General features: G+C 37.5%; 1 protein-coding gene across 2 annotated transcripts in view; it reads left to right on the top strand.

Annotated features, from left to right (window-relative positions):
- The window catches only part of LOC113046806 (E3 ubiquitin-protein ligase SMURF2-like), a 46964-nt gene that overhangs the window by 23084 nt on the left and 2990 nt on the right, over nt 1-20890 (top strand). Inside the window, exons 4-18 of one of the 2 annotated variants that reach the window (XM_026207821.1) lie at nt 2964-3103; nt 4905-4970; nt 6308-6392; nt 6594-6677; nt 9757-9959; nt 11645-11729; nt 13029-13187; nt 13285-13329; nt 16413-16611; nt 18197-18300; nt 18742-18856; nt 18959-19137; nt 19331-19468; nt 20412-20532; nt 20669-20870. In XM_026207821.1, coding sequence (XP_026063606.1) covers nt 2964-3103; nt 4905-4970; nt 6308-6392; nt 6594-6677; nt 9757-9959; nt 11645-11729; nt 13029-13187; nt 13285-13329; nt 16413-16611; nt 18197-18300; nt 18742-18856; nt 18959-19137; nt 19331-19468; nt 20412-20532; nt 20669-20870 — 1925 coding nt within the window. The remainder of the gene's footprint in view (nt 1-2963; nt 3104-4904; nt 4971-6307; nt 6393-6593; nt 6678-9756; nt 9960-11644; nt 11730-13028; nt 13188-13284; nt 13330-16412; nt 16612-18196; nt 18301-18741; nt 18857-18958; nt 19138-19330; nt 19469-20411; nt 20533-20668; nt 20871-20890) is intronic. The other variant, XM_026207822.1, reaches the window with a different exon arrangement.

Below are 20890 nucleotides of genomic sequence, written 5' to 3' on the forward strand. Positions count from 1 at the left end.
TATTTACATTTCTTAAGAGGTTTTATCTCCAACTACGAGTATCAACAGTTTTACAGCATGGGATAAAAATAGAAACGTTCCCTCCATGCAGGCTTGTCACTTTTCTCACCGACCAAAAGCAAAACTTAAGAGAAGATGCAAAGCACTAAAAACTGAAATCCAAGGAAAGGCCGGCCAAAAAAAAAAAAAGAAGAAGATTTCCAATACTTGTCCCGTTCTCATGTCGCGCTGACAGTCGGCAGCTAGAGGAAGCACACGTCTCCTTTTGTTTGATTGCTAGGGCAACCGTAGACTAGCCCTCACCCCCAGGACGGCCGTCGAGTTCGCCAAACATGTCACGTCTGTCAGCGGAAAATAGGCCACCGTTTCCAAAGCCCTCCCCGAAAACCGGAATAATGGGTGAGGAACAGAAAACAAGGAGATCTGAAATACTGAGGGATATCTGTTCGCCATCTGGGTTTGTACAATAGTGAAGTTAGTAAATCTGTGAATCCCGTTATGCACATCACAGTTGTCTCTTTGGCAGGGAAAACAGTTGAAATCTTCCCAATGTTAAAAAGCTGTTTTGGTAGTTTTGTTATTTTCGTTAAATGTCAAAATCATTTAATGATGAAAGATTAACAGGGCTAAAAACATTGCAGGGGTTGCATGTTGAACTAGAAGATAACCGCTAATGTGTGTAATGATCAATAGCACAGAAAAAAAAACCCACAACAACTTGCTGATAACCAAAAACCGTTCCAGCAGAGATTAACATTTACATTTATATTCATGCGTTTAGCAGGCGCTTCTATACAGAGCGACTTGCAATAGAGGAATAAGTAATAAGGTTAAAACATTAACCTAGATGCGAGGAGACTTAAAAAACGGAAGTGGGGGGGGGGGGGAATGTGCTAGATATTTAGGACAGAAGGAGTCTAAGGAAGGTCCTTAGTCTGAAAAAAACTGTAATTTTCCAGTATTTCTGAAGGATCATGTGACATTGGAGTAATGGCTGATGAAAATGCAGCACTAAAAAAAATAGGAAACCAATATTATAATAAATTTCACAGTTTTTTATATATATAATTTTTCAAATAAATGCAGCCTTAATGAGCACAAGAGACACCATTTAAAAACTTAAAAAATCTTAGACAGCAATGTATGTATGTGAGTGTGTGTCTTTAGTTGATGTTTATGTTCACATACTGTTTTTCTCTCAAAAGGGTTTTTCAAAATGAATTCAAAGATAAGATTTGTATAAGCTTGCCGCACATGCTTTACATTTGATTTCAAATGAAAATGTTGTCATTGTATTGGATATCTATTTGTTATTTACACGTTTACAGAGTTTCCTGGGAAAGTTCAGAAACAGACAGCGAGGTTTGATGAAGGGTTATCAGAGAAACCTAAAATGGTAATTTAAACGTAATTATCTGTTGTTAAGTGTTGACAGCGCAGGTCGGTTTATTGTTGTGCCTTTTGTCCCGTCATCCTTTAGTCTGGTTGGGTAACTTGTCCGGTTGGGTAAGCTCTTGTCTGTTAAGTAGTAAAGTTTGTGTAGAAGTATAGTGTATAAAGGCTGTTATGAGCTCAGACTTCAGAGCTGTTTCTGACTCTGTAGTAGACATTCTCCAGGTCAGAGAGACAAACTCTTGATTGTTTGGGTTTGGTTGGACTCATTCTGGTAAGAACATCCACACAGACATTGGCATCCTCTCTTTTTGTTTCTTTCATCCTTCCCCTATTTCTGCCTTTCTCTATTTACTCCTCTACCTCTTCGATTGGTTTTCAGTCCAAACAATGTCTGTTGCCCAGGGATTCTGCCCCATTGGCAGGCTTACAGGCTTACGTTCAGAGTTAGCTTGGACATTTTTTGACAGCTTAGCTCCATTTGATGTCCAGTTCTGGAGGTGTTTCTGCTCCCCGAATTTAAGGGAATCATTTGTTTTGTCTAACGCCATGCCAGAACATTCAGACAAACCAACTGAGCTTTATACCAAACAACATTAGACATCCCAGTTCTCTTTGCACTCTTACTTCTTCCTGTTCTTCATATTTCGTTTTTCCTGCTTATGATTTTCGTCTTATTCCTTGTCATTGTCACCCTCTTCCTCTCCACCGTCTTCATTGATTTCTATCGACTTTGACCTCTGTCTTCTTCCTCTTTGTAGTCTTCTTACGATTGGTGTCTTTTTCCGCTTCATTATCTTTTCCCTCTTGCTCTTCTTCATTTTCATTGACTTCCTCCTCCTGTCATCATCTTGCTTTTCTTTTTAATCTTTCTCTGTTGCTTTTTCATGTTCTTCTTCCCTCATCTTCCTGTACCTCTTCATCTACTTTGACCTCCCTTTTGTCATTTTTTTGTCTTCCTCTTCCATGTCTTCTTCCTCGCCTTTGTCTCTTCCACTTACTTTTCCTCATCTGTCATTTTTACTTTGTCATCTTCCACATTTTCTTTTGTTTTCTTCCTCTTCTGTCTTTCTAATTTACTTTATTCTCTTTGTCATCTTGGTCTTTTTCCTCATCTTCTTCCTCTAAGTCTGCCATCTTTCTTTTTTCCCCTTATCTTTGTTGTCTTTCTCTTTATCTTCTGGCTTTTCCTGTTCTCCCCCGTTACTTCCTCTTTGTTGCCGTCTTGCACTTCTTTTTCATCTTTCTCTTTTCTATTTTTCTTCTGACTGACGAGTCATTCGTCTTCATAATTATCTTCAGTGTTTTTGTCTTCCTTGTTATCCTCTGTGTCATATTTCTGACATCATCTTCATTGTTTTTCTGTTATTTTTTTTTTTTGTAATGAAGTCCTCATTGCTCTACATAAAACAGATCTTGTCCTCTGAGCCTCTGTGTGTAATCATGCTTCAGAATTCATGTTTTAAGCAAGAACCATGGGCTGTCGAGACCGATATGGTCTGAGTCTGGTTTGCTTTAAAGGAGACCTGATAAAAAAGGTAGAAGTCTGATGTCTCTTGTTATGTCTTCAGGTATATCGGGAAGTCAGACTCCATCACCATCAGTGTGTGGAACCATAAAAAGATCCATAAGAAACAGGGAGCGGGATTCCTGGGATGTGTACGACTCCTCTCCAACTCCATTAACCGACTCAAGGACACGGGCTGTAAGTGTGCGTGTATCATTTCCTCAGAAACAGTCTGTTAGCTTGTGTATAATTAGCTTAGACAGCATGGGTCTAACTTGTGTGTGTGTGTGTGTGTGTGTGTCTGGCTCAGAGCGGTTGTAAGTATGTACTACAATTGTGTGTTAAGTGAGCAAACTTTAAATAAAACACACAACAACAATGTTTTTAAGTAAAATAATACATCTTACTTTGGCGGAAGACCACTGTCTGTCTCAGGTAGAAGACATCCTGTTATTTGTGTGTCACTTTCCTGTCGGCTGCACAAGAACCTGTGTTGTTTTGCTGGTGAACTACAGTAAGTCAGTATGTTTATGGCTGCGTTTCAGCCCCAGGCTTGTGTTTAAGACGATTTTAAAAGCAGGCTTTCCCTAGAAACCCTCCAGCGTGACCACTGTCCTGGATAAGCTCAGGAAACCCACAGCCGCTCCCACAGCTGGAAGCCATTCAGTTCACCATTTCCTGTTGCACCCCTTCTGTCTCTCGCCCATCATTCTTTCTCTGTCTTTTCTCATTCTCTCTCTTCATCGCTCTCCAGTTCAGTCTGTCAGCAATAATCACGGCCTTATATATTAATAGAAATGATATTTTTCTTAGCTTTTTTAGTTAATATAAATTCACAGAAATATCACGTCATGCTTTTCTGATTCTCTTCCTAAATTCATATATATATATATTTATATATATTTACATGTATGAACATATTCTCTCTCCCTCCCTCTCTCTCTCTCTCTCTCTCTCAATGTCTATTTGTTACAGCTAGTATGTTCTTATATATATATATATATATATAATATGGAAATGTTTATCTAAATATAAATATATCTAAATATATATTTTTATATATATTATTATCTTCTTTTTTTTCAAGTTGAAGATAGATTTCTGAGAGCCGTGTGAGAAGTATTTGGAGTGTAACTTATTTCTTGTTACAATTTAAGTAATTTGCAAAAATGTATTGTTTTTAACCTTATCGTCCCAATTTTGGCTATTTTTATATTAAGATTAAATTGTAAGCTGCAAAATGTACCAGTGACTACTCTATTAATATCTGTCAATAGTACAGTTTTTTTTTTATTATTATGAAAGTACATAAAATGCTTGGTGTACTGGTGACATCTGCATTATTAAATATTATTGCATAGTTTTATCGACTGGTATGGTTAATTATTTTTATTTAAAAATAAATTAATTATTTTGACTATTATTTTTGAATTGCCTATGAGTGTTTAGTAAAAGTAACGTTCAACCACAAAATCATGGTCATCATTCTTCGCAGGTGTCTGAAGATATGAAGGGGTTTAAATGTGAGTGGAGTGTGTTGGGATGGGTGAACGCTTCTCCAGCCTTGTTTAGTCTAGCTGTGCATCCTGATCTGACTGTGTGTGAGAGAGAGAGAGAGAGTGAGAACAGATAGTGGCCTCTCTAATGTCTGCAGGCTTCTTGTTATTCCTGTCTCCCTCTTTCCGGCAATGGCAGAGAGCCCCAGCGTGTTTCTGGAAGCGTCTCACTCCTATCAGCACATCTACAGTCTGAGAGGAATAAAGCAGCCTCTGTGTGTACACACACACACACACACACACACACTGATACAGAGCGCCCACAGTCTATGTGACCACACACATGAAATGTGGAGCGTTTTAGGCTGTTTTCTAAGTCTCAGATGGTTCACCGAGCGAGGAGGTCAGAGGTTATGACACAAAAGCCATGCAGGCTCTTTGGTTTCTCAAACTTTTTCTTTTTTCTCACACTCTTTCTTTATTATTTTTGCTCTCTCATTCATTTGCAGATCAACGTTTGGACCTGAACAAGTTGGGGCCCAATGACAGCGATACCGTGAGGGGACAGATAGTAGGTGAGTAACAAGCTTTGCTCGTTTTGAGGAATTTGCCACATCTGCCATTTATCCCGTGAGTCACACCATCTTCAAAGCTTGTCGTTAATGATGGCTCAAGCCACGCATTTACCTCCGACGCCCTGAAAACGTCCCAGGACGCGTGCATTCTGTCTGATTTATCTGTTGTGTTTAGCTATTCCTTTGTGATTTTCTTTCATGTTCTCGAAGAGCCTCATTGTTCCTTCATCAAGAAAGGGTTTTGTGGGGTGGTGATGTATTTGCGCCCCGGGTTGCACTTCCCACATACCATACCACAGTTTTTACAAGCAGCCATTCATCAGAACATCAATGCTTTCCCATGGCCAATGGTTTCAAACATCCCTCTTATATGCCTGTCATGTCAAGATTTGCGTCACATATGCATTTCGATGAGTCACGTGAATGTAAGCAAGTAGTTATTAACCCCAGCCCTAAGGCAAACTTTACTTGTACTATAGCTTATACTAAACACCTAAATATATATCTTATTGAACACTATTTGTATAATAATATGATATATTTTTGTCTGCCATTATAATAATAATAATAATAATAATAATAATAATATTAATTATTAAAATTTGATAAATATTATAATAAAGATAACAATATGGGTTGGGTTTTTTAATTGATCTTTTTATAAATGCATTAATTTATTAAATGCAAAATGTTAATTGTTGATATTTTAAATGCATGATCTTTCTGTTTCTGCAAACAAACAAACAAACAAAAAAATTTTTATAAGTACTGCAATATCTGTATTTTGACACTATGGGTTGGGTTTTTACATTTTTTTTTTTTTAAATGCATTATATTATTAAATGCATTGTTTTTTAATTCATTTTTTAATGCATGATCTATATCTGTATATGCAAATATTGTTATTTATTTAATTTAATCTTTTTTATAGCTTTTTCTCTTTAAAATATATAATTTATAAAAAATGCACGATCTGTGTCTTAAAATATGACAATATGTAAATGCATGATCTATATCTGTACTTGCCAAAATACTTTTTTGATCCCCTTTTAACTTTTTTTTATTATTATTATTCATGAATTATAAAACAATTGGTGTCCTGTATGTTTTGTATTTTTTTTTATTGATATATATTTTAAATAGGCTATCAGTATCTAATAAAATTCCAACATTTTTATAAATATATGATACATTTCAAAAACACGTTCATGCATTCACCGCAAAATGAGAATATCTATGCTATGCGCGTCACTCATCTTGACATTACTGTCAGATCGTCTCTAAACTATCACAGATAGGAGTGATCTAACAGCCTGTTTATGTGTGTTTGTCAACAGTTAGTCTTCAGTCCAGGGACAGGATAGGCAGCGGAGGGCCAGTGGTGGACTGCAGTCGTCTGTTTGACAACGACCTGCCTGATGGGTACGTGAAATATCTCTTTAAAAGCAACTAAATGCAAGCTCAAATATAAACCAGTGTTCAGCATTAGCAGATACTGAACATTAGCAGCCAGAGGTCTTATCCAACCCCTGTGTTTGTTCCTGCGCCATGAGCGTGTGTCTCTGTCTGTCTGTCTGTCTGTCTGTTCATCTGTATGAATGTCTCTTTGTGTTCTTTGTGCAGCTGGGAGGAGAGGAGAACTGCATCTGGCCGGATCCAGTATCTGAATCATATCACACGCAGCACCCAATGGGAGAGACCCACCAGGTGAGGCCAGGTTTCCTTTGTCATAGTCCCAGTTCACTTTTTCTTTCTTTCTTATTATTTACGGTTTTATTTATTTTATTATTTTATTTGTATTTATTTTGTTTAAAAAAATAGTTTTTAATTAATTTTTACTTTTTATTAGTTTTATTTTTATTTTATTTTTATGTTAATGTTTACTAATTTTATTTATTTATTTTTAATTATTTTTTTTTCCTTTTCATGTTTTGTTTTATTTTTAGTTTGGTTAACCAAATGGTTTTGCAGACTGAATCAAAGTCTTGTAGGATAAAGGCAATTTGGCTTACCCCAAATTAGTGTGTGGGCCATTGGGTTTGAGGTGGTTTTTCTGAATAGGACAGTGATTCTTGTGTGTGTGTGTGTACCCGTGTGCCGCACAACAGGAAAATGTGTGTCGGCCACATCTGTCTTCTTTGCCATCTCAGACACTGACCCAAATTTATCCAGAAAACAGCTGAAAGATATAAAGCCATGCCGGGGAGCATCCCCGCTTCATGAATTTTTTAGGAAACACTCGACCATAAAGACCAAGAAACATTCCAGGCAACAATCCAAGACGAAGATCTAGAAAAAACACTGGTCTCGACTGTGAGAATATTTTTTACATTGAGTGTATTTAGGGTGCATAATATTATATTAACTACTTTTGGATTTTGGTCAATATATGGAGGTTGTGTACACGCACTACCAACACACATTTATGTTCAAACATGTAAAAGTGAATTTTGCATCCAGTGGCCCTTTTAAAACATCATGGCAGAGCATTAAAGTAGATCAGTTGATTAGTTGACTAGTTAGTGCAACCCCTAGCAATAAAACTAGCCAATCTGTCCTCCATTTTATTCTAAAAACCCCCTTAAACTCTACAGCCTGTGTTTTTCTAGTCTTCCTCTAGAGTGTGGGGATCTGGTTCAGTTCAGCCATAAGCACGTTAGTGAGGTTAAATGTCGACACTGGGCGACGACTCCTTGTGTGCAGCACGCGTTACAGTTCACAGCCACTGAAGCTCTTGAAACATCATTTAGGTCTGACGTTGCTTCCAAAGGCTCGGATGTGTTGAAACGGAGTGGAACAGAGGGAATATTGACGGCGAGTACAGGCGGTGTTTATGCACTACATGATTCAGCACTCTGTCCTCGTTCGCTGAGCTCGTGTTGCCAGCCGCTTCACGGCTGAGCTGCTGTTGCACTTCACAATAACAGCACTCACGGTGGACCTGGGCAGCTGGAGCCGGACAGAAATTCACTCCCTTGTTTGGAGAGGTTGCAGGTTTGTGACTTTGTCATGTTGAAAGTCACTCAGCTCCTCGCGGCTCTGCTTGCCAGTGTTTGTCTACAGAGACCGCAGGGTGCTGACACCGTTACATTATTCATTTAGTATCCAAAGCAACTGTACATTTTGTACTACTGCGATTTGAACCTCACACAAAAGGTCACACTATTCTGTGCTTGGGTTTCCACAGCTAATGCCCTTTGTATTGTTTTATTATGAATCTGTAACCCAGCAGAGCAAACAAATTGTTACGTGAGGCTACTGAAACGACCGCATAAACCAGCCTTAGAGGATTAATCTGGTCTTAATCTGGTCTGTTGGCTGGTTTTACAGAGATGTTCAGGTGTTTTTCAGATGGTTAAGCTGGGTGACCTATTCAAATTATTTTATTTTATTTTTATTTATTCTTTTTTTTTTTTTTTGCCTTTTATTATGATTTAACTTTTGCATTTTCTGTTTTTATTTAGTTTTTTTGTCTTTGATTTTTATTATGATTTTACTTTTTATTAATATTTTTTCAACAATTATTTTATTAATTTTTAGTTTTTAATTTAACATTTATTTTCATTTTATTGTAAGTTTATATTTGTTTTTATTTTACTTTATTACATTTTCTTTTTTACAAATATTTTTGTATTGTTGGTGCAAATGGTTTGCAAAATGAAAGTTTTGTAGGAGGATCAAGGTATTTTGGCTTTCCGAAATTACTTTCCAGCTCATTGGGTTTGACTAGCCTAAGATGGCTTGATGTCTGATCTGATGGCTGGTTTTAAAGGGATTTTTTTTGTTTTTGTGAAGCTAATCACCATCTTAGCCACTCTCTCTGGGAGACCATTTTAAATCAGTTAAAGGTGAAATAGGAGATCTTGGAAAATGCTAACATTAGCCTGATAGCACTGAAAGCGAACATCCCACCCTCCCTGCAATGGCCGTCCAAAGCCACGCCCCCTGGACGCATTTATGCTCACAGACCAGAATACCAGAGAAAACATTCCTACAACAGGCTACATCAGCGGTACCCAATTCATGTCCATGTTCTGAAGTGAAGTAAACCCCTGCTCAGGGAGTAGGGAGCAATGAACACAGTGTAGGGATCATATCGATCAGAACACAGTTCATTCATATAGCTCGAGCTGGTCATCTAAGCGTGTTAACTAAGCGATACATGCAAAATAGGTGCGGGAATTGGGAACCGCTCGGATACATCATGTGTCATTAACCAGTGAGAAAACTTTAAAAGTGCTACAATACCAGGAAGGAAGACCAGGTTGTTGATGTTTGTCTGCCATTTTAGCTCTGTCTGCACAGCGTCCATGAATGCACGAACAGGGTGCGCAGAGTTATACGTTGACAGGCAGGTAGAAAAAGCTTGGACCGAGCGTTTTGATTGGACGTACATTTCTTGGTCCTACGCCTTCCACAGAATATAGAAATACATTTAAACCACTTAGCTTAATAATTGCTATTGGGATGTGAAGAGACTTTCAACCAGTATAACAAAAAATGTTTCTGAAGACAATCACCTATTGCACCTTTAAGTTTGGCCAGCAAAGTCCGGACCATGTAAATGGATTTCGTTTATTTATTTTTAAAATGCAGTGTAATCTTTTTTCACATTTACATTTTACTTACCCATTTGTCACACACCTCAATTTGACTCAAAACTTCACATTCAAAACTAGCCTGGGAATTGAACCCATAACCTTAATGTTTCTAGCGGCAAACTTTTCAGCTATTTTAACGTAGTCTGTTGTCCCTCATGTTCTCATTTCCTCTTTCACACGTGCAGGCCTGCGTCTGAGTACTCGAGCCCCGGCCGGCCGCTCAGCTGCCTGGTGGATGAGAACACGCCCATCATGACGCCCAACGGGGCAGCGGGCGTACCTGCGGATGACCCCCGTGTGCAGGAGCGGAGGGTTCGCTCTCAGAGACACAGAAACTACATGAGCAGGACTCACCTACACACACCGCCCGACCTGCCCGAGGGATACGGTTCGTTCACACATACATCAGTCTTTCCATTAATACTGGCCAGCTTGCAAAGGTCAAAAATACACCCTGCACACACACACACACACACACACACATGCACTTGCACTGGAAATTTGTGCTGCAGCAGGAGTAATTAAAACGTCTCTTGAGCTGTAGAAAGGGAGCTCATCTGAAATATCTCAGACGTGCCGTCAGCACCAGCTGCAGGGTCAGACGGGTGACCTGGAAATCCCGCTGTGTGTGTGTGTGTGTGTGTGTGTGTGTGTGTGTGAGAGAGAGAGAGTCCGTGGAGAGATTCAGAGGGCAGAGGTTATAGACACGGGTTAAACACAGCTCTGTGCTGTGCTCAAGTAGCTGAATGTGGGTCTGTAGACATGAGATGCCGCTCAAGTTCACTTTGAGATGGGCTGGGTAACCTACATCTTGATGATCTGGTTTGTTGTGAGTGGCTAAAAAATGTGGCTAACACTTTAGTTTAGGGACTAGTTCTCACTATTTACTAGTTGCTTATTAGCATGCCCATTATTAACATATTGGCATTAAGATGTTTATTAGTGCTTATAAAGATGATATTCTGCATGACGCATATTCTACATCTCTAATCCTACCCAATGCCTCAATTTAACATCTACCTTAATAGTTATTATTGAGCTGCAAATAAGGAGTTTGTTGTTGTAGTTAGTGAGAACTGGACCTTGAAATAAAGTGTGACCAAATTGTATCTGCAGTGTTGTTTACCTTACATACTCAATTACATGTGATGTCCTTAGTGTTTTCATCATCTATAGTTTCATGAGCTGCTCACAAACATTTCACCATTGTATTTGGTAAAACTATCTGAAAATATCTTCAGAACAAACCACTGGATTTAAAGCTTGGTTTAACTTTAGTCACTGACAAAACTATATTTCTAATATATAGTAGTAGAATTGACTTTTTAATGTAATGATAATATATGTAATGTTCTAATAAATTCCATTATTATTTTAAGGATTATCATGCAGATAATATATTTTTTCATCCATGTTTTAATTTATACAGCATATAATTCTGTAAATAGAAATGCAATGTTTTGTTGTAAATTTATTATGATTTAAAAGACAAAAAATTGCTATTTAAAATATTGTAATCAGACAATATTGTTCATAATAACTCCGTATTAATTGATCAAACACGTGGGGCTGTAAATTAAAAGGTCACTTATTCTGTGGAGTTTCCTTTAAAAATGTATTTTAGCATTCATGTGAATGCATTTTCTTCCCTATTAATATTACAGAATGAACATCAAGTTAAATATCATTTTCAATCGATATGGGAGAAAATATATAGTGATAATAGTGAATAGTGAAAGTTAGCTGAAGGTGATTTGTCTGAATCTGTGACTTCATCTCAATCATTTTAAAGCCATCACACAGATTGATGATGCTCTGTCCGCCTTGAACTCCAGAAAAGCCTTTTATGGAAAGATTAACATGATCTTTTTGGTTTTGTGTTAACCTCAATTAAAATGAATCTTCTTGTTTATATGGAGCCATTATTTTCTGGTACTGCGGATTCACTTGTGTGAGTTTGCAGTGATGGATCAGATGTGGTGAATCAAAGTGAAAGTGAAAGAATGAAAGAATCACTTCTGTGCACACATACACTGTGAATGACCGATGGTGCCCCCTGGTGTTTGTTCACAGAGCAAAGGACCACGCAGCAGGGTCAGGTGTACTTCCTGCACACGCAGACGGGCGTCAGCACATGGCACGACCCCAGGGTGCCCAGGTATGTTAATCACTTGTTTAACTTCTGTTTTACACTGGGTTTGTTTGCGGACTTGTGCCTTGTCCTAACCAAATGCAATGCATGAAGTCATGTTTAGTGACTAAATCAAAACAATGATGTGTTATATACAGCTATTGGTTTTTGACTATTAGTGAAAAAAGGCTCAAAGCTCAGTGCTGTTAACTGGTTTGGACCAAAACTGAGAAGACGTGACCTCGGAGGAACTTCTTGGAGAAACACTATATGTGTGGACCGTTTAGCCAGTGTTTGTAGAGAAAGCTGCCGAGTGCATGAACGTGTTGAGGGTGGGCTACGGGTTATTTTTCTAGTCTTTTCAGAGTTGACATTGAACATTTTTGCAGTGCTGCACATTTTTTGCTCTGTTAGTTTGATGATATTTGGCAGAAGCCTGAAAGCAGCATCCCTGAATTCTTTTTTCTTTTCTTTTTTACTACTTCATTTTGATCTTTGTATTGTCTGTTTTCTCACTTCTTTGTTTTTGTTGTTGTTGTTGTTTTGTCTTCCCCCTCCACACGTTTACTCAAACTTCAGTCTGAGCAGCATGTTAAAAGATAGTAAAGCTATAGTTATGAATACTAGCCATTTTCATTTCCACTAATATAATTTCCACCAATAATCATGAATTATCATGATACAAATATTCAAAATTTTCACATTTCTTTTAAGTTTTTATATTAAATTATAATTATTTGTATTGGTTTAAAAAAAATTAAGTTATCTTAAAAATAAAGGTAAAATCTATATAAAATTAAATGGTGAAAGTTTACACAACTTTTATTTAAAAAATGCAAGCAGTGAATCCAATTTGTTTTGATGAATTAATATTTTCAAATGTGGATACATTTTATGTGTCCTACATATACAGTATATAGAGAGAAGCAAAAAATAATTTTAAATGATGTAAATATATATTTCAAATCACCTCTATAACATGAAACTTACTATGTTGATGAATCAGCCAGCTAAAGAAGTAGAAATTTATTCCAGATGTTATGTGCATCCCAAATGGCTGTGACATTGTGTTTGAAATACTGTACCTAATGTAATATTCTGATATTATAACTATAGGATAGAAGTAGTTGTATAATTAAAGTATTTTATTAATTTATCCTCTCAACAAGTAGAAAACTCCCATTCTGGGTGCAAGAGCTCATAAACAGCTAAAAATTTCATAATATTAGCAATATTTTGATCATGTTAATTTAATGATTACAATAATCATAATATGTATAATTATATTACTAAAATGAAAGTGTTTTAATTCCTCTCTCTCTGCAGGGATCTCAGTAATGTGAACTGTGAGGAGTTGGGTCCACTGCCTCCCGGCTGGGAGATCAGAAACACAGCCACCGGACGAGTGTACTTTGTGGACCACAACAACCGGACCACCCAGTTCACAGACCCGCGCCTCTCCGCTAACCTGCACCTCGTCCTGAAGTGAGTCAGACTCAACATCAGCAGTAAGACCTAGAGTGCATGACGCTGTGGTACTGCTGAAGACTCATCCTGTCGTGTTTCTCCTTTATTCCTACAGTCCCAGTCTGAATGGCTCCCGTGGTGCTGTTGAGGCTCAGAGCAGGTGAGGAATGAATCAGACCCTCTGCAGTCGGAGCATTTAATCTGTGTTTTATCTGCGTGTGTCGTGTGAAGCAGAGGAATGCATTAGTGGGGAGAGATCGAGTTTCCCTTCTCCTGTCCTGACAGATCAAAGGACGTGTCCCACATTCCGTCTCCCCACTTCATGTTCTTGCTGTAACCAGAATATTCGGTGCGGTACGGCTCGCATGGCTGAAATCTCACAAGTCAGGGAATATCAGTTCACGGAGGAGCTCGCAAATGAAGCATTGCACCTGCAGAGTGTCTTTTCACAATGTGAAGCATCTAGCTTTCAGTCAGGGTGTTTGAACTGGGAAAGATCAGTATGGCTTTTTTAATGAGCATTATAAATATATAGACAATTAAAAAAATTAAAAAAGGAAAATTTTTACTGTAAAATATAGGGCTGTCCAACAATTAATTGTGAATAATCGCATCCAAAATAAAAAAAACTAATCATATAATACATTAGTGTGCGATATGTATATTTATTATGTATATTTAAATACACACACATGCATGTATATATTTTAAAATATGTATATTTGTGTATATGTAACATTTTCTTAAATATGTACATGCATGTGTGTATTTACATGCATAATATGTAATAAATTGTCTTAATTGTACTACATAACATGTATGATATGTAAAAAAAGGAAGACAAAAGTTACAAAAAATAATGTAAACAGTCTTCCATATAAAGGAGCTAATCTTAAAATGGCAAATAATGATCGGTTGCTGGTTTTAATGATCTTTTTGACAGTAGTACGAAATAGATTTAGTCATTAGATAATCCCTAATTAATATTTATTTAGCAAGAGCTTGTAGCATCACAATTAAGAACACGTTTATGTCATGTTCACGACATTTGGAGCAACCAATTATCCTGTGAGAAAACAGCCTAGCAGTCGCCATACTGTGTATAGTAGTACAGCAAGATGTTTTTAGTTGTTGTTTTTCACAAAAAATATGCATATGTAATGAGACCGTCCACCGCTTTAGCTTTAGGTTAGCACACACTTAATAAATACAAAATCTCTATGAGCAGTGAATGTATTGAAGATAACAGAGCGACAAAAGTGTGCAATACACAACAATAGAGCTTAGAATAATTATAAACGTGACAGAACCACAATATGTTAATTACCTAGAATTAGATTTTATGTTGCACTGCCGTGTTTTCCACACTGCGATACCAGACCTCAGTCCGAGCAGGTCATTTACATCGAGACGTCATCCATCAAGAGAACGAACTGTCAAGGCGAGTCTGGCACTGCAGGAGTCTCTCTTTTGGAAAAGGCATCAGACAGATTATGTGTGTATCTGTCGAAACATCTGCCTTTTATCAGCGCAGAAAATCTCACCTCTCTGTCATCAGGCAAAAATCCCCTCTGCCGTGTGCTTTCCTCTCAACCTTGATGGGTTTATGATCTCACGATCAGTCTGTAATTTGAAGTGCATGCTGGGAGCTTCGGGTGCGTGTGTGCATGCTTCAGTTACTGTTGCCTTTTGATGGATCCACCCTCTTGATCCACATCCAGCATTTCAAGCATCACTAATGGTCACTAGCGGCAAAAAAAAAGTGATCCAAAAATGTGCTATCTGGGTGTTTCGCTAAATGACACGAAGCTTGTTGTTCAAAAATATATAAAATATGCAGTTCTCAACTGGAATACGTGTCTTGTTTGATAAAAATGTTTTCAAAAATATAGCAAATATGCAATTCTTACAGGTATTAACTGGAATGTAAGTGTTATTTCATAAAAATGTTTTCAATTAAATTAATTTAGACTAAAAAATCAAATTAATTTTGGTATTTTTTAGTGGTCCTTAAAGACCTAAAACCTGATCGTAATCGATATGATGACAGAATGATTTTATAATAACATGTGAAAGTATCTTTAAAAGGCTTAAATTCTTGAAAAGATATACAAGTTATTTGGTATAATATTTATTGTTCTTTATTTTTAAATAATGTAAGCGTGAATAACAGTGAAAAGATTATCGAATTTATGAATATTATTATTTATAAAATGATAAGATTTTAAATACTTATATCTACCTACACAGAAGTCTTCTATTTTGCTCTTTTTTTCTATTACTAGGTCAAGTGGATTAATGTTCATAATATTTGTAAAAAATAATAAAAAAAGGAACTGAATTGTACCTTTTAATACAAGCTTAAAACTTGATTCAGATTCAAACCAGATATATATATATATATATATATATATATATATATATATATATATATATATATATATATATATATATATATATATATATATATATATATAATCATATTATCGTGTATGCAAATGTGTTCAAGGTTTATGAAAAAAATGTTATTGCTTATTTTCTTGATAGTTACTCTACTGCAAACATTTTGCTGACATTTCCAGTAAGTGGTTTTAAACTAAATTTGCCCTCACCTCAGGCGTATTTTATAGAGCAAAAGGTAGGAACCCATCTACACTGATTGTGTTTACATTGATTCAGATTCAGACCAGATCTTCGAGCAGTTACTGTAAGTCCTCTAAACAGTGCATGAAGCAGAAGAAACTGCAGGCAAAGAGAAGTGAGCTGCTGCGTGTCAGTGAGAGTGAACGGGACGAAGGGAATATGTGAGGAATGTGGGTCACGTGCAGACAGAGAGCGAGTCTAAGGAGAAATATGAAAGAATGTGTCTCACTCCATCTCTATTTGTCTAGCTCTGAAGCGTTAGCTCAAGCAGCAGCATTTGTTTGCAGATGCAACATCGTTTGACACTGTGTCTTTTAATCCAGTGACGTTTAAACATTTAAGCATGTTGTGAAGTGTTTAAAAGTGTTTGGAGATTGTGTATTTAGCACTATATCAGTTTAGGACCGAGTTAGAGATGAAGTGAACTTGTGTCTTCTCTTGATGCGTTTGGAAGCTCTTGTTTTGTCCCGTGCTGGCGTGACAGATGCCTGTGAGTTGGCACTAAAAGGGCGACGCTGCTCTGACATGGAGGTGAAGAATGGGTCAGGCTGCAGTGTTTGTGTGCATCTCGATTTATTCCTCCCCTTTCTTACTCCGCAGTCGTCCCGGACAGCTGAAGGAGCAGGCTCAGTCTGTCATGTCTCCTGGAAATCTCCCCGAGGACCCTGAATGTCTCACGGTGCCCAAGTACAAGCGCGATCTGGTGCAGAAACTGAAAATCCTGCGCCAGGAGCTGTCCCAGCAGCAGCCGCAGGCGGGACACTGCCGAATCGAGGTCTCGCGTGAGGAGATCTTTGAGGTGAGACCAGACCCTGCATTATTTTACCTGCAGGAAATTCAGTTCAAATCGTTATTTATTTAAGAAATGCTTTTATTTAGCAAGGATGCATTGAATCGATCCAGTGACATTAAAGACTTTTATAATGTTACAAAATATTTCTACATTTTATTCATCAAATGCTCCTGAAACAAATTCGTTATGGTTAAAAAGTTTTGTTGGAACTTTGTTGTTGATGCTGTTAGTTTTACCAGTAACACCTGTCTAAAATGAGCCTTTAATATCTCTTAACAAGCTCAGAGGCCTGGTTCACCTCTACTGTGAGGGCCTTTAACTCTGCTGGATGTTAGCCACGAGCCAGTATGCATCAGCCATGACATTAAACTTCATTAGCATGCTGAGTTCAGCTAACGCGTGTGAGGTGGAACAACATTTAAAGCCCACTTCTCTCCTCGCTCAGCTTGAAGTGATTTGGGTCTGTTTGGTCATCTGTTTTAGGGTGTTTATGGGTGTTGAGCTGGATGCGCACAGACATTTCTGGATGCTGCATTCCAACATGCTGCGCTCTCTCTCCCCACGGACGAGTCTGTCTGTAAACATCAGCTTACATGAACCCTTCGCATGAGTTTGGGTTCTCCTGAGTTTGTTGGCAAGATCATTAGATGACAGATCAGCTGTAATAAATTGACCCATCTCCAAGGGCTGGTTGCAGAGTAACTTAACTTAAGCAATGCAGATTTGTGTTGCATTTAACACAGCTGAACTGAAGTGTCTTGTGAAATCAAATCAGATGAAACTCGCCATCAAAAGATCTCCAGAGAACAGAGTTACGATGAGGAGAGAAAAATGACAGGTTATTTGGATCAGCTTTGTGTTTTAAATGAAGAAATTTGCAAGTCCATTTCATCTAGCTTGATTTAGTTTCCATTTTAAGCTACTTAACGAAAACATTTCCTATTTATTTGATTTTAATTACTTTTTCCCGCTGATTATTTTTCAATACCATTCTTTAATATTATGGATATATTTTTAAAAATGTATAATAATTTTTTTGTTTGTTTGTTGTTTGTTTTGTGCATATAACAGGCTTATTATAGTCAACCCAAACTAAAACATTAAAAAATATATATAATAATAATCTTTTGTTGCCTCAAACGTTAACTGAAATAAAACATTTAAACTACTTTATTTCAGCTAGTTGCCAAACATTTTTATTTAGTTTAACTTGATGTACTTAAAACTAATTAAAATAATAATTAATAATCAAAATATAAAAATCTATAGACATTAAAATTATTAAATATATAGAAATTAAATAATAAAAATGACAAGAACATGCACCAAAATGACTAAAACTTAACAAAACGTTAAATTAAAATGAAAAAAAAAGTTGCAATAAAAACATGCATGTACTCAAAGAAAATTGTTTATGACACTTGACTGTTATTTAAAGCTAAATAAGTCTGAAACTAGTTACTACTAACTTAGTGTTAACTTGTCATCTCAATTGAATTATGATCAGTCTTATGAGCTTTCAGTACTCTTTCTTATGAGCTTTCAGTACTCTTTCTTATGTTTCATCACCACACCTCCGCTGTTTCCTCAGGAGTCATACCGGCAGGTGATGAAGATGAGGCCGAAGGACCTGTGGAAGAGGTTGATGGTGAAGTTCAGAGGAGAAGAAGGTCTCGACTATGGTGGGGTCGCTAGGTACGTTACACAAAACTTAAAGCGGAGCATGAAATCAACATTGGTTTTCTTTCTTAAGACATTCATTGTGAATGATTCATCTGTGAACATTATTCAACACAAAAACACGTCTTTGTAATTCAGGGGAAAATTTACATTTCAATAATATGATGCTTTCTCCACTTTCTTGAACCATCTGTTATCACTTTTTTCACAATTCAATCAGTTCCCGAAGGATAAAATCAACTCCTGGCATACGTTCTTGAATGCTATCCTATTACGCTAATAAATGTATCCCAATAAGAGAGTAAAGTGGGTTATGAATGCAGTTTCCTGCTGTCTTTTAACACGTGTGTGTCCATCTAGTGGTAGAACTAGAGTATAACAGAGTCAGAGTAGGCCATCGCAGACTGAATGAATGTCTGTCAGTGATTTGTGCCGTGGCTTGTGTTTGTGTCACAGGGAGTGGCTGTACTTGTTGTCGCATGAGATGTTAAATCCATACTACGGACTGTTCCAGTATTCACGAGATGACATCTACACGCTACAGATCAACCCAGACTCTGCCGTCAATCCGGTAAGTGGACCCGGATCTTCCTCATGAGCTTCCCATTAACTCCGACAGATGCTAGTATTTTCCAAAAAGCACTCATCTTTTTTTAATTGTTAATGTTTTTAGGAGCATTTGTCTTATTTCCACTTTGTGGGGAGGATTATGGGAATGGCTGTTTTCCACGGGCACTACATCGACGGAGGCTTCACTCTGCCCTTCTACAAGCAGCTGCTGGGGAAACCCATCACTCTGGACGACATGGAGTCAGTGGATCCAGATCTGCACAACAGCCTCGTCTGGATCCTGTCAGTGTGCTTCATACATCCATCTACACTCCCAAAGAACTGTAGCACAATTAGTACTCTGCCTGCATCTTCAGCAGAAGAGTGTCCATGTTATAATAATAACAATAGCGCATATATGTATATATCATTTATTTATATTGCATGCATGATGAATCTAGGAATAATTAAAAGATTTTCTGGTGTCTGTGTTCAGAGAGAATGACATCGCTGGGGTGTTGGACCACACGTTCTGTGTCGAACACAATGCATACGGAGAGATCATTCAACACGAGCTCAAACCCAATGGCAAGAGCATCCCTGTCACCCAAGACACCAAGAAGGAGTATGTGAGGTGAGTGTGGACTCTTGTCTCTGAACACCTTCCTCCTCCTCCTCCTCCCTGTCTAATGTGTCTCTGCAGTTGTCATTATGGCTGGTCAAACTGCAGGCAAATCAGATCAGATTTTTTTCATATCAGGTCTTTTCAGGCAAACTGTCGACACTATTCATTGAAAGTGATCAAAGCAGATCTCTGCATGGGTTGCTTTGGTAATGATGTAGGCAGGCCCAAATATGTGACCCTGGAGCAGAAAACCAATAATAATTAGCACGGTTATATTTTGATATTTTCTAAATGTCCTACTGTAAATATATTCAAACTTAATTTCGGATTAGTGATATGCATTGCTCAGAACTTAATTTGGGCAACTTTAAAGGCGATTTTATGATGGGGTTTTTTGCACCCTCAGATTCCAGATTTTCAAATAGTTGTATCTCAGCCAAATATTTTCCGATCCTTACAAACATACATCAGTGAAAAGTTTATTTACTCAGATTCAAAAAATGTATAAATCTCAATTTCCAAAAATTGACCCTTATGATTGGTTTTGTGGTCTAGGGTCCTCATATATATATATATATATATATATATGCTGCTCAAATCACATTTCAAATTATATATATATATATATATATATATATATATATATATATATATATATATATATATATATATATATATATATAATTTGAAATGTGATTTGAGCAGCCAGAGCATCCAGACTGAGAGGCATCTGTAAAAATCTGATTGGAATCACATTTCATTCAAACAACCTTCAAATGTGGCTTGAATCAAATTTAGAGAAAAAAAATCTAATTTGCATGTTTTTTATTGCTGTCTAGTCTTTCGAATAACCCATCTGGATAATGTCTGGATATGCAAAAAAAAGTCAGATATTTTTTTTTTTCTGGCAGTCTGAACATAGCCTAAGTGTGTTGTGGGTGTTTAAACGCAGGCTGTATGTGAACTGGCGGTTCCTGAGGGGCATCGAGGCTCAGTTCCTGGCCCTGCAGAAAGGCTTCAATGAGGTCATCCCACAACACCTACTCAAGGCGTTTGATGAGAAAGAGCTGGAGGTATGAAAACTTACCTCAGGAAACATTAATCCACTTCAGCCATGCAATCAACTCGACTTCTTAGTCTTAAGAAATGTGTAATAGGGCATATTTCGTTTGCCGCATGGCTAATGATTCAAGTGTGTCTCAATTTCAGCTTATTGTGTGTGGCCTGGGGAAGATCGACATCAACGACTGGAAGTCAAACACCCGTCTGAAGCACTGCACGCCTGAAAGTAACAGTGTGAAGTGGTTCTGGCGGGCCGTGGAGTCGTATGATGAGGAGAGGAGGGCCAGACTGCTGCAGTTCGTCACCGGCTCCTCCAGAGTCCCACTGCAAGGATTCAAAGCCCTGCAAGGTACCTGATGCCCTTTAGCA

This window comes from Carassius auratus, chromosome 28 (genome assembly GCF_003368295.1).
Source record: "Carassius auratus strain Wakin chromosome 28, ASM336829v1, whole genome shotgun sequence".
NCBI classification, from domain to species: domain Eukaryota; kingdom Metazoa; phylum Chordata; class Actinopteri; order Cypriniformes; family Cyprinidae; genus Carassius; species Carassius auratus.